The 14,018-nt window shown below is 49.6% G+C and overlaps 1 protein-coding gene across 1 annotated transcript; it reads left to right on the top strand.

The window, feature by feature from the left end:
• The first annotated feature begins 407 nt into the window (after positions 1-407).
• LOC141992334 (interferon-induced protein with tetratricopeptide repeats 2-like) lies at positions 408-9,198 on the top strand. Its single transcript, XM_074961315.1, has 2 exons — positions 408-412; positions 6,947-9,198. Exons 1-2 carry the CDS (start codon positions 408-410, stop codon positions 8,250-8,252), a joined length of 1,311 nt encoding a protein of 436 aa, XP_074817416.1. The 3' UTR covers positions 8,253-9,198.
• Positions 9,199-14,018: the final 4,820 nt, after the last annotated feature.

The following is a 14,018-nucleotide window of genomic DNA, read 5'->3' as shown; positions in this document are numbered from 1 at the left end:
AAGCCCAGGCCAGGATTGTACGTGTGCAAGCGCGTGTGTGCGCACACACACACACACACACACACACCCCATAACTAGCCCCATGTCACCCATGGAGCTGCAGGTGGCGACTCGGGCTGGGCGGACGCTGAAGATGACAAGTGGAATTTAAAGTTAAGTTTCAGTTTCCTTTTCTCCTGCTCACTCTCGCTTCCTGGGGAAAGGCAGCTCCCCAGCCAAACCAGCGAGATCCCCAGCGAGCAACCCGCCCTGCGTATGAAGGGCAGCATCGCCCGGGCGGCCACAGTCCGTCCTGCCCGGGCAGAACTCGGGTCTCTCCCTGAACCGGGCACTTCCACACCGTGGGAAGAAACCCGGGGCAGTGAAAGGAGCCGTCACCTCCCCTGCCTGGGACTCAGCGGATCGCAATGAGGTAGGAGCATTGGGGTCGCTGGGCGGGGGGGACATTTCCAGCGAGGGCTAAAGTCAGACAGCTTGCCACCCCCCTCTGCGCATTTCTGGGCTGTAAATCTCCGGCTTTTAAATCTCTGGGGCGCGGTCACTCTGGGGTGATTCTGCGTCCTGTTGACTCTCCAGGCTGGTGCCTCTCAGGGCTAGTGCAGGTCACTGTTGACACCTCCCCTGCGAGCTCCCCTCGCTGTACCTTCACGGAGAACTCCCCCTCTGGCCAGCTGTCACTCCGGCTTCGCTCCGCATCAACGGAGGAGCCGGTAAGAGAGTGCCCCCCCCAGCCCTGTGCCCCCTCTCCGTTGCGTTTCAGAGGAGCAGCCCTGTTAGTCTGTATTCACAAAGAGAAAAGGAGGACTTGTGGCACCTTAGAAACGAACCAATTTATTTGAGCATAAGCTTTCCTGAGCTACAGCTCAGGAAACCTGGCTGCTGGTGTGGGGCGGGGGGGCGGAGAGATTAACTCTGATCCCTGGGGAGCTGGAGCCAAGGGACAGCTGGAGGGAGGGACGGGACCAGCCCAGGAGATGCAGAGAGAAAAGGCAGCAGCAGCAGGAGCCCGGAGCTACAGCGCAGGGGAGGCTGCTGGGAGGGGAACCAGCTGCTTGCAAGGGGGCGGGGGGGCTCTTGTGAACGCTCAGCCTGGAGCTGAGACCACGTAACCCCACTGCGCCCCCAGCACCACCCTGAGCGCAGGGCACCGGCACCAGACCAGAGCGCAGGGACAGCTGGAGAGGGGGGGAGGGGGGGAAGGCTGTGTGTCTAGCAAGGCAAAGGGGGGGGGAGTCCTGTGAGTCTAACAAGACGGGGGGGGGGTGTTCTATTGTTCAGTGTGGTGCTTGTTCCAGGGTGACCATATTTCAGGTTCCCAAAAACACTTCCTTATTTACTTTCTCCACACCAGTCATGACTGTATAGACCTCAATCATATCCCCCCTTAGTCGTCTCTTTTCCAAGATGAGCAGTCCCAGTCTTATTAATCTCTCCTAACATGGAAGCCGTTCCATACCCCTAATCATTTTTGTTGCCCTTTTCTAAACCTTTTCCAATTCCAATATATCTGTTTTGAGATGGGGCAACCACATCTGCATGCAGGATGCACAGCAGGGGGAGGGGTGTAACAGGCCTCCATTGTCTCAGTTAAATGGCCAGAGACAGAATATTTACATTCTGCCGACCCTCAGCATCTCCCCATTACATTTCTCTCCTGCCTGCTGACTAGAGTGGGCCCCGTTCCCATTGATACTAAGGTTATGGCTACAGTGCAGTCGCAGGTGTGTCTAGCTCAGGTAGGCATCCCCATGCGAGCTTTAATCTAGCTAGTGGGACTAAACCGAGCAGTGAAGCCGCAGTGGCGCAGATCCGGATGTGGCCTAGAAACACAAGTACGTACCTGGGGGCCAGATGGGCTTGCAGGTCCTGCACCGCCAAGTGTCACTGCTGTCTTTAGCTGTGATATCTAGGTTACAGCTAGTGCGGGTAGGGCAGCCCATGCTACGGTCCCACCTCTCACTGCAGGGTAGACACACCCTGCGGCCATTTCACAGCACCCTGGCCGTGCAAAGGGGCCTTTCCATTTACACTCGCTTTACGCTGCCAGCGTGCTGGGAACTAGCCTTTGTGTAAATGAGAGTCAGGCCCTTCCTGTCTCCTTGGATAAATGGCCCCCAGTGAAGTCAGTGCGAGACTCTCTCTCCACACACACATATACGTATCCCAGGACATAAATGACCCCAGTGGACAGCCAGATGATTTCCAATGTTTGAGGGGGTTTAAGCGCTCCCTGAAGATTCAGTTTTCTAGATGTCAGCTCCTTAAAAGTTACATTTCTATTAAGGTTAACCCCCATACCTTACATTATTGATCCAGACTGCATTTGCAACCTTAGCTCCACATTCACCAAGTTCTTACATTGGAAATCCCTTTGTTTTGTGGGCTCCGTTTTGTGACATCATGATGTACATTTTGGCTTGGAATAACACGCATCAAATATTCCAGTTAATAGCTAGCTTCGGCCCTAAAGGTGAACTGCACAACAAAATAATCACTTCTAAATACTCTCACTTAGCAGCTCTGGTGCTGGAGGAGCATTCAAACAGGTAAACACATTTTGAACAAACGTTGTACATTGTTATTTCCACCTGTCATAAATATAAAGGGAAGGGTAAACCCCTTTAAAATCCCTCCTCGCCGGAGGAAAACTCCTCTCACCTGACAGGTTTCAGAGTAACAGCCGTGTTAGTCTGTATTCGTAAAAAGAAAAAAGAAAAGGAGTACTTGTGGCACCTTAGAGACTAACCAGTTTATTTGAGCATGAGCTTTCGTGAGCTACAGCTCACTTCATCGGATGCATAGCATATCGTGGAAACTGCAGAAGACATTATATGCACACAGAGACCATGAAACAAAACTTCCTCCCACCCCACTCTCCTGCTGGTAACAGCTTATCTAAAGTGATCATCAAGGAGGGCCATTTCCAGCACAAATCCAGGTTTTCTCACCCTTCCCCCCCCCCCCCCCCCACAGACACACATACAAACTCACTCTCCTGCTGGTAATAGCCCATCCCTCTTTGAAACCTCTCTTTATAATGCGCATGATAATCAAGGTGGGTCATTTCCAGCACTAATCCAGGTTTTCTCACCCCTCCCCCCCACACACACCCCCCTCCAAAAACCACACACACAAACTCACTCTCCTGCTGGCAATAGCTCATCTTACAATGTGCACAGCAATAATCCAAGTTTAACCAGAACGTCTTGGGGGGGGGGGTTGTAGGAAAAAAACAAGGGGAGATAGGCTACCTTGCATAATGACTTAGCCACTCCCAGTCTCTATTCAAGCCCAAATTAATAGTATCCAATTTGCAAATGAATTCCAATTCAGCAGTTTCTCGCTGGAGTCTGGATTTGAAGTTTTTTTGCTTTAAGATAGCGACCCTCATGTCTGTGATTGCGTGACCAGAGAGATTGAAGTGTTCTCCGACTGGTTTATGAATGTTATAATTCTTAACATCTGATTTGTGTCCATTTATTCTTTTACGTAGAGACTGTCCAGTTTGACCAATGTACATGGCAGAGGGGCATTGCTGGCACATGATGGCATATATCACATTGGTGGATGTGCAGGTGAACGAGCCTCTGATAGTGTGGCTGATGTTGTTAGGCCCTGTGATGGTGTCCCCTGAATAGATATGTGGGCACAGTTGGCAACGGGCTTTGTTGCAAGGATAGGTTCCTGGGTTAGTGGTTCTGTTGTGTGGTATGTGGTTGTTGGTGAGTATTCGCTTCAGGTTGGGGGGCTGTCTGTAGGCAAGGACTGGCCTTTCTCCCAAGATTTGTGAGAGTGTTGGGTCATCCTTCAGGATAGGTTGTAGATCCTTAATAATGTGTTGGAGGGGTTTTAGTTGGGGGCTGAAGGTGACGGCGAGTGGCGTTCTGTTATTTTCTTTGTTAGGCCTGTCCTGTAGTAGGTGACTTCTGGGAACTCTTCTGGCTCTATCAATCTGTTTCTTCACTTCCGCAGGTGGGTATTGTAGTTGTAAGAATGCTTGATAGAGATCTTGTAGGTGTTTGTCTCTGTCTGAGGGGTTGGAGCAAATGCGGTTGTATCGCAGAGCTTGGCTGTAGACGATGGATCGTGTGGTGTGGTCAGGGTGAAAGCTGGAGGCATGTAGGTAGGAATAGCGGTCAGTAGGTTTCCGGTATAGGGTGGTGTTGATGTGACCATCATTTATTAGCACTGTAGTGTCCAGGAAGTGGATCTCTTGTGTGGACTGGACCAGGCTGAGGTTGATGGTGGGATGGAAATTGTTGAAATCATGGTGGAATTCCTCAAGGGCTTCTTTTCCATGGGTCCAGATGATGAAGATGTCATCAATATAGCGCAAGTAAAGTAGGGGCGTTAGGGGACGAGAGCTGAGGAAGCGTTGTTCTAAATCAGCCATAAAAATGTTGGCCTACTGTGGGGCCATGCGGGTACCCATAGCAGTGCCGCTGATCTGAAGGTATACATTGTCCCCAAATGTAAAATAGTTATGGGTAAGGACAAAGTCACAAAGTTCAGCCACCAGGTTAGCCGTGACATTATCGGGGATAGTGTTCTTGATGGCTTGTAGTCCATCTTTGTGTGGAATGTTGGTGTAGAGGGCTTCTACATCCATAGTGGCCAGGATGGTGTTATCAGGAAGATCACCAATGGATTGTAGTTTCCTCAGGAAGTCAGTGGTGTCTCGAAGGTAGCTGGGAGTGCTGGTAGCGTAGGGCCTGAGGAGTGAGTCTACATAGCCGGACAATCCTGCTGTCAGGGTGCCAATGCCTGAGATGATGGGGCGCCCAGGATTTCCAGGTTTATGGATCTTGAGTAGTAGATAGAATATCCCAGGTCGGGGTTCCAGGGGTGTGTCTGTGCGGATTTGATCTTGTGCTTTTTCAGGAAGTTTCTTGAGCAAATGCTGTAGATGCTTTTGGTAACTCTCAGTGGGATCAGAGGGTAATGGCTTGTAGAAAGTGGTGTTGGAGAGCTGCCGAGCAGCCTCTTGTTCATATTCCGACCTATTCATGATGACAACAGCACCTCCTTTGTCAGCCTTTTTGATTATGATGTCAGAGTTGTTTCTGAGGCTGTGGATGGCATTGTTACCATAACCTCAGCCATGCAGAACACAATGCCAGGAAACTGCTGAATTGGAATTCATTTGCAAATTGGATACTATTAATTTGGGCTTGAATAGAGACTGGGAGTGGCTAAGTCATTATGCAAGGTAGCCTATCTCCCCTTGTTTTTTTCCTACAAACCCCCCCCCAAGACGTTCTGGTTAAACTTGGGTTATTGCTGTGCACATTGTAAGATGAGCTATTGCCAGCAGGAGAGTGAGTTTGTGTGTGTGGTTTTTGGAGGGGGGTGTGTGGGGGGGGGGTGAGAAAACCTGGATTAGTGCTGGAAATGACCCACCTTGATTATCATGCGCATTATAAAGAGAGGTTTCAAAGAGGGATGGGCTATTACCAGCAGGAGAGTGAGTTTGAATGTGTGTCTGTGGGGGGGGGGGGGAAGGGTGAGAAAACCTGGATTTGTGCTGGAAATGGCCCTCCTTGATGATCACTTTAGATAAGCTGTTACCAGCAGGAGAGTGGGGTGGGAGGAAGTTTTGTTTCATGGTCTCTGTGTGTATATAATGTCTTCTGCAGTTTCCACGATATGCTATGCATCCGATGAAGTGAGCTGTAGCTCACGAAAGCTCATGCTCAAATAAACTGGTTAGTCTCTAAGGTGCCACAAGTACTCCTTTTCTTTTTCCTCTCACCTGTAAAGGGTTAAGAAGCTAAAGGTAACCTCGCTGGCACCTGACCAACATGGCCAATGAGGAGACAAGATACTTTCAAAAGCTGGGAGGAGGGAGAGAAGCAAAGGGTCTCTGTCTGTCTATATGCTGCTTTTGCCGGGGATAGACCAGGAATGGAGTCTTAGAACTTTTAATAAGTAATCTAGCTAGGTATGTGTTAGATTATGATTTCTTTAAATGGCTGAGAAAAGAATTGTGCTGAATAGAATAACTATTTCTGTCTGTGTATCTTTTTTGTAACTTAAGGTTTTGCCTAGAGGGATTCTCTATCTTTTGAATCTAATTACCCTGTAAGGTATCTACCATCCTGATTTTACAGAGGGGATTTCTTTACTTCTATTTACTCCTATTTCTATTAAAAGTCTTCTTGTAAGAAAACTGAATGCTTTTTCATTGTTCTCAGATCCAAGGGTTTGGGTCTGTGGTCACCTAATTTCCAACATTTCCCAGGAAAGGGGGGGGTGCAAGTGTTGGGAGGATTGTTCATTGTTCTTAAGATCCAATGGTCTAGGTCTGTAGTCACCTAGGCAAATTGTTGAGGCTTTTTACTAAACCTTGTCCAGGAAGTGGGGTGCAAGGTTTTGGGAAGTATTTTGGGGGGAAAGACGTTTCCAAACAGCTCTTCCCCAGTAACCAGTATTTGTTTGGTGGTGGTAGCGGCCAATCCAAGGCAAATGGTGGAATATTTTGGACCTTGGGGAAGTTTTTGACCTACGCTGGTAAAGATAAGCTTAGGAGGTTTTCATGCAGGTCCCCACATCTGTACCCTAGCATTCAGAGGGGGGGAGGAACCTTGACACCCCCTGAGAAATTCTCCTGACGTTACCAAGCGGGGAGCTTTCTGTGACATAACAAATACCACAGGCTGCATCTATTGCAATGAGTCATGGGGTTTGGCAGTGTTGCTTTCTAGGACACAGGAAGTACTAAGAGGATTTCACAAAGGTTAGATTCAACCCATTCATACTGGTCCCATGCATGGGAGAGTGAGGACATCAGACACTGAAATCCAGGCTTAGTTCTTTGTTGCCACTTAGCAATTTGCTTTTAACCGGAAAGAAGCCCTGTCACTCTGTAATCACTGCCCCAGGATTGTAGCATATAGTGGAAATTCATTCAGCCCAAATGGAGTCTCATTTTTCCCTCTCTTTGCAGCACCCTGCGTCTGAAGGAGAAGCTGCAGGCCCTCCAGTGCCACTTCACCTGGAACTTTGAAATCAGAGACCAGGTAGATGCAGTTCATCTCCTCCAAACTCTGGCTCTCAGGATTGCCCACACTCACTACCAGAACCAGACCACGCTCCTTGCCATGCAGGCTTATCTCTGCCACCTGCAAGGGCAATATGAAGATGCTCTGCAAAGCCTTAGAGAAGCCGAAAAGATTCTGCAAAGAGATCACCTAGATAACTTCCCCCGGCAGGTCCTGGTCATTTACGGAAACTTCGCCTGGATCTATTATCACTTGGCCCACTATGATTTGGTTGAACTTTACCTGGACAAGGTTAGAAAGATCTGCAGCTCCCTGAAGAGCCGCTCTCCACATGCAGCTCAGATCCCTGAGATACATGCACAGAAAGGCTGGTCTCTCCTGGCAGCAGGCTTCCGCAATGGCAAAGAAGCCACAGAGTGTTTCAAAATGGCATTAGGAGAAGACGAAGCGAATGGGGAATTTCTTGCTGGGTTGGCAATCGCAGCCTTTGCATCATGGGATCACTCATACAATTCTACGTCTTGGAATGAAGCCAGAGAGAAGTTGGAAGACATTATCCCTGAACAGCCGCAAAACTATGAAGCTAAGGTGTATTTAGCCGAGATCCTTAAGGAATCGGATAGACAGCAAGCAGAAGCCCTCTTAGAAGATGTTGTTCAGAATAGCCTGGACCCTGAGGTCCTGAGACGTGCAGCCAAGTTCTTTGAACGGGAATTCGTAGAAAAAAAAATTTCTATTCTAGAGCGAGCAATCTCTCTGAACCCCAATTACCATCTCCTTCACTATGACCTTGGCATCTGCTACAAGATGCAGTTGTGGGGGGCCAAATCCAGCAGAAGAGAAGAAATATTGGCAGCAGCTATTGAGGCCTTCAAAAAGGCTGTGCAGAAAGATCCAGCCTCTGTGTTTTCAAGGCTGGCTTTAGCTGAAATGTATGGAGAAAACACACCTCACTACCAAGAAGAGATTTATCTCAATCTCGTGAGTGCAATGCCCAGCCTCAGCAAGAAGTGTCAGCAGGCAGTCTGCCTTCACTGGGGAAATTTCCTCTTCTACAAGAAGAACAGTGTGCAGAAAGCAGCTGAGATGTACAAAGCAGGTTTCGCCATTCCAGACAACTACCCGGAGAGGCAACAACTGAAAAGGAAGTTGGAAAAGGTGGCAGAAATATTCCAGCAGAACTCCCAGACCACTGAGGCTGAGGCCATACGTGACTTCATTCACGAGACTGAAAGTCATTCTCTTGAATAAAGGAGGAAGTCCACTCGTGGCAACAACAGAGCAGGAGACTGGAGATGTGGAGAAAATGGGGGATCCTTTCCCTTCCCTGGACACACCAAGACCTCCTTCTGAAGTGAGTCACTTTCCCCACCTGTGTAACAATGACATTCGTGTTGCAAATGATTCAGACTATGGCACATGCTGCTGCTGCTAATTATTATTAGCTACCTGTCTTGTGGTCACGCCTAGGAGCCCAGACATGGACCAGGACCCCATTGTGTCTGGCTCCAAAGAGTCTACAGTCTGCAACAAGGGACAACAGGAGCGAACCAGCAGACGGACAGGGGAGCACAGGGAGACAATACTGGTCAGCAAAATGGACAGTGGCCTCAGCCCACCAGCTACCCAGCCATTGTCAAGTGTCTTGTAAGTATCACCGCAGAGGACAGTTTAGCTTCTGATACTGAGCAGCTGTTTCTACTCAGAGGGGACGGTGCGACCATCCTTGTCTCTACGCAAACCTATCCTCCAGCTCTGCGGCCTTCCAACATCCACGCAGCAAATAGGTGTGGAGTTTCTTCTAACAGCATTGAGTTTTTGTATTTGCATAGATGAGTGCCTGTAATGGGAATAATTATATAGACACATCTTTGCTTTCCGCACCTCACCCTGACCATGACTCACATTTACATGGCACCAGTTTCCCCAGCTTGTCATGGATCTGAATTATTGTAAATGAAGTAAAAACATAAGTTACAGAGAAAACAGAAATAAATCAGTCTCTTTGTGTTGAAACATTGCTTCTCCTGCCTCTAGATTGCATCGGGGTGGGAAGCACACATAGGACCCTACAGGCGTGTCGAGCTCACAGTAAAGCACCAGGACAGTCACTAACAGAACACGAACTGTCCCACATTGAGGTGTCATTACAGGAGGGTTTGGAAGAAATTGATAAACTAAACCATTATAAGTCACCAGGACCAGATGGCATCACCCAAGAGTTCTGAAGGAACTCAAATGCGACATTGCAGAACTACTAACTGTCGTCTGTAACCGATCATTTAAATCGACTTCTTTACCAGATGACTGGATGACAGCGAATGTGAGGCTGTTTTTTTTAAAGGCTCCAGAAGTGATTCTGGCAATTACAGGCCGGTAAACCTGACTTCAGTACCAGGCAAACTGGTTGAAACTAACTATAGGAAAGAACAGAATTATCAGACACATTGATGAACATGATTTGCTGGGAAAGTGTCAACATGTATTTAAATTTTCAGAAAGCCTTTGGCAAGGTCCCTCACCAAAGGCTCTTAAGCAAAGTAACCTGTCATGGGATAAGAGGGAAGGTCCTCTCACAAAGAGATCTCACAAAACTGGGTGACTGGGCAACAAAATGGCAGATGAAATTCAATGTTGATAAATGAAAAGTAATGCACATTGGAAAACATAATCCCAACTATACATAGAAAATGATGGGGTCTAAATTAGCTGTTACCATTCAAGAAAGATCTTGGAGTCATTGTGGAGAGTTCTCTGAAAACATCCACTCAGTGTGCAGCGACAGTCAAAAAAAGCGAACAGAATGTTGGGAATCGTTAGGAGAAGGATAGATAAGAAGACACAAAATACTTTATTGCCTCTCTTTAAATCCATGGTATGCCCACATCTTGAATACTGCATGCAGATGTGGTTCCCCCATCTCAAAAAAGATATATTGGAATTGGAAAAGTTTCAGAAAAGGGCAACAAAAATGACTAGGGGTATGGAACGGCTTCCATATGGGGAGGGATTAATAAGACTGGGACTTTTCAGCTTGGAAAAGAGATGACTAAGAGGGGAAATGATAGAGGTCTATAAAATCATGACTAGTGTGGAGAAAGTAAATAAGGAAGTGTTATTTACTCCGTCTCATAACCCAAGAACTAGGGGTCGCCAAATGAAATGAATAGGCAGCAGGTTTAAAACAAACAAAAGGAAATATTTCTTCACCCAACGTACAGTCAACCTGTGAATCTCTTTGTTGTCAACGCCAAGACTATAACAGGGTTCAAAAAAGAACTAGAGAAGTTCCTGGAGGATAGGACCATCAGTGGCTATTAGCCAGGATGGGCAGGGATGGTGTCCCTAGCCTCTGTTTGCCAGAAACTGGGAATGGGCGACAGGGGATGGATCACTTGATGATGACCTGTTCTGCTCATTCCCTCTGAAGCACCTGGCGGTGGCCGCTGTCAGAAGACGGGAGACTGGGCTAGATGGACCATTGGTCTGACTGAGTATGGCCGTTCTTATGTACTTAAGAGCCAAGGCTGACGTTTCAGAAGTGCCAGAGCGGTATCAGTGAGAAGTAAATGAGAATCAGGCCTTGTGACACTTTACTACGTTTTCAGTCTGTTGCTAAGGGCTTGTCTACACACAAACACGGAGCTGCTTTCGCTCCATTGGTACAGCCCTCCAGGGTGGCTGCCACTGTTAGGCCAGTTCTCCCCGCCGTGGTTGAGGTCACCTGTGCTGGACGCTTACCAGGCTGCTGGGACTGGCTCCCAGAACTGGATGGGTGTATTTCTGATATCCCTCGGCAGAGGTGCCGACTTCCTGAGTTCCCCGGGGGGCGGGCTCAACCCCTTCCCCGCCCCAGGCCCCACGCCCACTCCAGCCCTTCCCCAAGCCACCACGCCTACCCCACCTCTTCCTGCCTCCGCTCCTCCCCCTCACCCCAGCACCTCCTGCATGTGGCTGAACAGCTGATCGCGGCGTGCAGGAGGGGCTGATTGGCAGCACCTGCTAGTGGGTGGGGGGGTGGGGAAAGGAGCTGATCCACAGGGCTGCCAGCAGCTGCTGAGCACCCACGGAGTCGGTGCCGATCTCCCTGGATTCTGGACAGGCCTTAGCACTGCCTGCTTCTTTGACCTCTAGGCTCACTCCCTGGTCCTAGACTCTGGATCTGGCACCCCTTCTTGAAAGTGGGGCCCCATGGCTCATGAGCGCGTGAGACAGGCTGCACCAGGCCTTTGTGGCCCCTACTGGAGGCCCCGTGGTCCTATCACATCCTGCCCCAGGAAAAGAGCAGCAAAGGGCTGCCGAGAGCGGCCCCATGGAAGCAGCCAATCAGAGCCCAGCAGGCTCAGGTGACAGGAGCTGCGGGTGCTAACAGGGCAGTGTCTGGCTGGGACCACAGGGGCACTCACACTCCTCTCTGGCCAGAGCAACTCTGGGGACAACCCGAGTTTCGTTCTAGCCGCATTTGCTGAAGCTGGGAAGAGAGAAGCTCTGAGAATTTTAACCCTGAGCTATGAGGGGGGCAGGGAAGTAGCAGCAACGAATTGCAGTGAGTGGCGCACGGCTGCTGTGCAGAGTGTCCCTGGGTCAGAACCTGGGCTAGTCTTTGGGCCCAGGTTCCCCCACCAGCAAAGTGGTATCCCCAAGAAGGGGACAAATTTCATTTGGAGGCCCAAGCGAAAGGCTGAAATTAAAGGGCTCAGAGCCAGGGCTGAAGACGCTGGTGAGGGCAGATAGTTTTGCTGGACACAGCGTCCCTCATGGAACAACGGAGCCTGTCCCTGTCTGAGGCACATGGGCCTTCATCTCCAGCCTCCTCATCCTTGCAGCCTCATGCACAGGAGCTGGGGTCTTCTCTCAGCAGTGTGCAATGAGGAGGGACATCACTGTAAGGGCAGGAATGGCCCCACTCGCCCTTCCATTGCCCCACTGATTGGTTTTGCCGTCTAGATTTTAAGAACTGGAATGATAAAGACTGTCATATGAAAAACGGCTACGTTGGCAAGTATCGACCCTAGCGAGGAGAGTCGCTCGCCTGCGCCTAAAGGGGGAGCTCAGTGCCTGGGATGCAAAAGAACTGGGCTCCTTGGGCATGATCAGACAAGGTCCCAGACTTTCCGATGCCTTTGCTGCATCAAGAGACAGTCCCCGCCCTCCCTGAGAGACCAGATCTCACTTCCCCAGCTGCAAACTCTCTTCCCCGAAGTGTGTCTGTTCTAGTTACACTCCTGCCCCTTCCCCTCAGTGGCTGCAGCCCACAACAAGAATAAACTCTCCTGAGCATGCAGTTCTGTGTGTGTCTCCTCTGTCCCAATCCTGGCCCTGCATAGAGGCGTCCATCCAGCCCCCTCTGACTGTGTCCTGAACTGCCCAGATCTCAGTGGAGGAGAGGAAGGGGACCCTCAGAGGGAGGCAGGATGGGCCTGGCCTTTTGGATAAGGGACAGGACTTCGTCTCCCTCTAGATATCTGCAATAACCAGAGTTTCTTCTCTCTTCTGGCCCACCCATCTCCTCCTGGTCTTATCTCCACTCAGACACACAAAGCAGGGACGTTTCTAGCAGTTGTGTAAACATCAGGCCCCACCAGAGCTGGAAGCATTTGCCACAGTACTCAGCAGGCTGAGGTCCGTGAATACCACCCCTTGGACCTTTTTCCAACTGGTCAGTGTTGGACAGTGACTGGGTTATGTTACTATTCCTGGGGGAATTCTGCACCACTGTGTGTGCAGAACTGGCTCGAGCCCCCCCACCGCAGTAATCTGGGAAAACTTAACACCGCCCCGGGTGCCTCCAAGAGACAATACGTCCCCACTCACAGGCACTGAGTCTGTGATATACAAAAGAGAACTGCTATTAAAAGGGAAAGGGAACCCAGCATTAGTTTGGGAAAACATCACAACCACATTCAAACACATGTGATCATAAGCCAAGCCAACCCCACAGCACACTTTTGTTAGGTGGGTTCATTTTCGTATGTTTTGTGACTACAGGAATCCATGTTGGTTTCAAAATGGAATTTTATGCCCACGTGAGCTATAGGTCCATTTTCCCGCTCTTTTATTTCTCCTGGAGTTGTAAACAACTTCCAGTCAGAACTGGTTTTCCTAAGGGGTTTCCCAGAAGGGGCTTCCCGCCTTTTCTAAGGGGTTTCCCGGGCAAGTGTATAAAAAGCTGCCCCGAACATGGCCTCAGGGCTGTCCAACTGAGTGGCAGCCAGGGACGGTCACGGGTCACGGGTCATGGGTCTTACCTGCAGACATCTATCCATCCTAGGGATTTTCCTCCTACAGCTTCCTCACCTCTAAAGAGAAGAGAGGAGAAGAAACAGCACTTACCTTTGTCATCGTCCATCGCTGTGCTCCTGAGCGTACCATTTCTTCTGTTTTCCTGGGGCCCCGAAGGAACATCAAGGGACTCCTTGGAGCTCCTCTCCAAAGCCTTGCCGTTAGCCAGAGGATTGAGGTCCCAAGCACCTGCTGTCGCTTTGATCTGCCAAGACGGATTTTATATCTGTTTTGTAGGGTTGAGTTTGGGGGTAATCACTGTATTGCGCAGTTTTGCTCTTTATTCCCCTTCTTATTTGTCCCACTCTTTGTTATAAACCCTTCAATACACTTTATTTGATTTTACCTTTACTGATTGACTCCTCATTATTTAGGGTGGGAGGGGTCCTCTTTGCAGGAGAAGGGATCCTACCACATGACAGATGCTGGACAGGGAGGCCGAACCTAGGGAGACTGAAAGCATAAGGATCTCTTTTCTTATCACACACACACACTCCTCCTTTGCCTTTCAGTCCTTTCCCCCTTTAACACAGGGCAGTGTCTTTTGCCTCAGTTTCCCAGCTGCTGGTGGGAAAGTCTGAGGAATGAATGCCCCATTAGCAGATCGCTCCCCTCTCCCTCCACTGCACCCCACTCACAGTTGGCCATCCTTGGTCAGCAAAGACCCAGAGCTCAGAGGGGCCTTCATGTGGGTTCCCTCCCACCCCCACCCAGGACGTGCATTGAGCACAACGG

Source organism: Natator depressus, chromosome 1 (genome assembly GCF_965152275.1).
Source record: "Natator depressus isolate rNatDep1 chromosome 1, rNatDep2.hap1, whole genome shotgun sequence".
NCBI classification, from domain to species: Eukaryota; Metazoa; Chordata; order Testudines; family Cheloniidae; genus Natator; species Natator depressus.
Note: the sequence above shows the minus strand (reverse complement) of the source record. Positions and strands in the feature narration are given on the sequence as shown.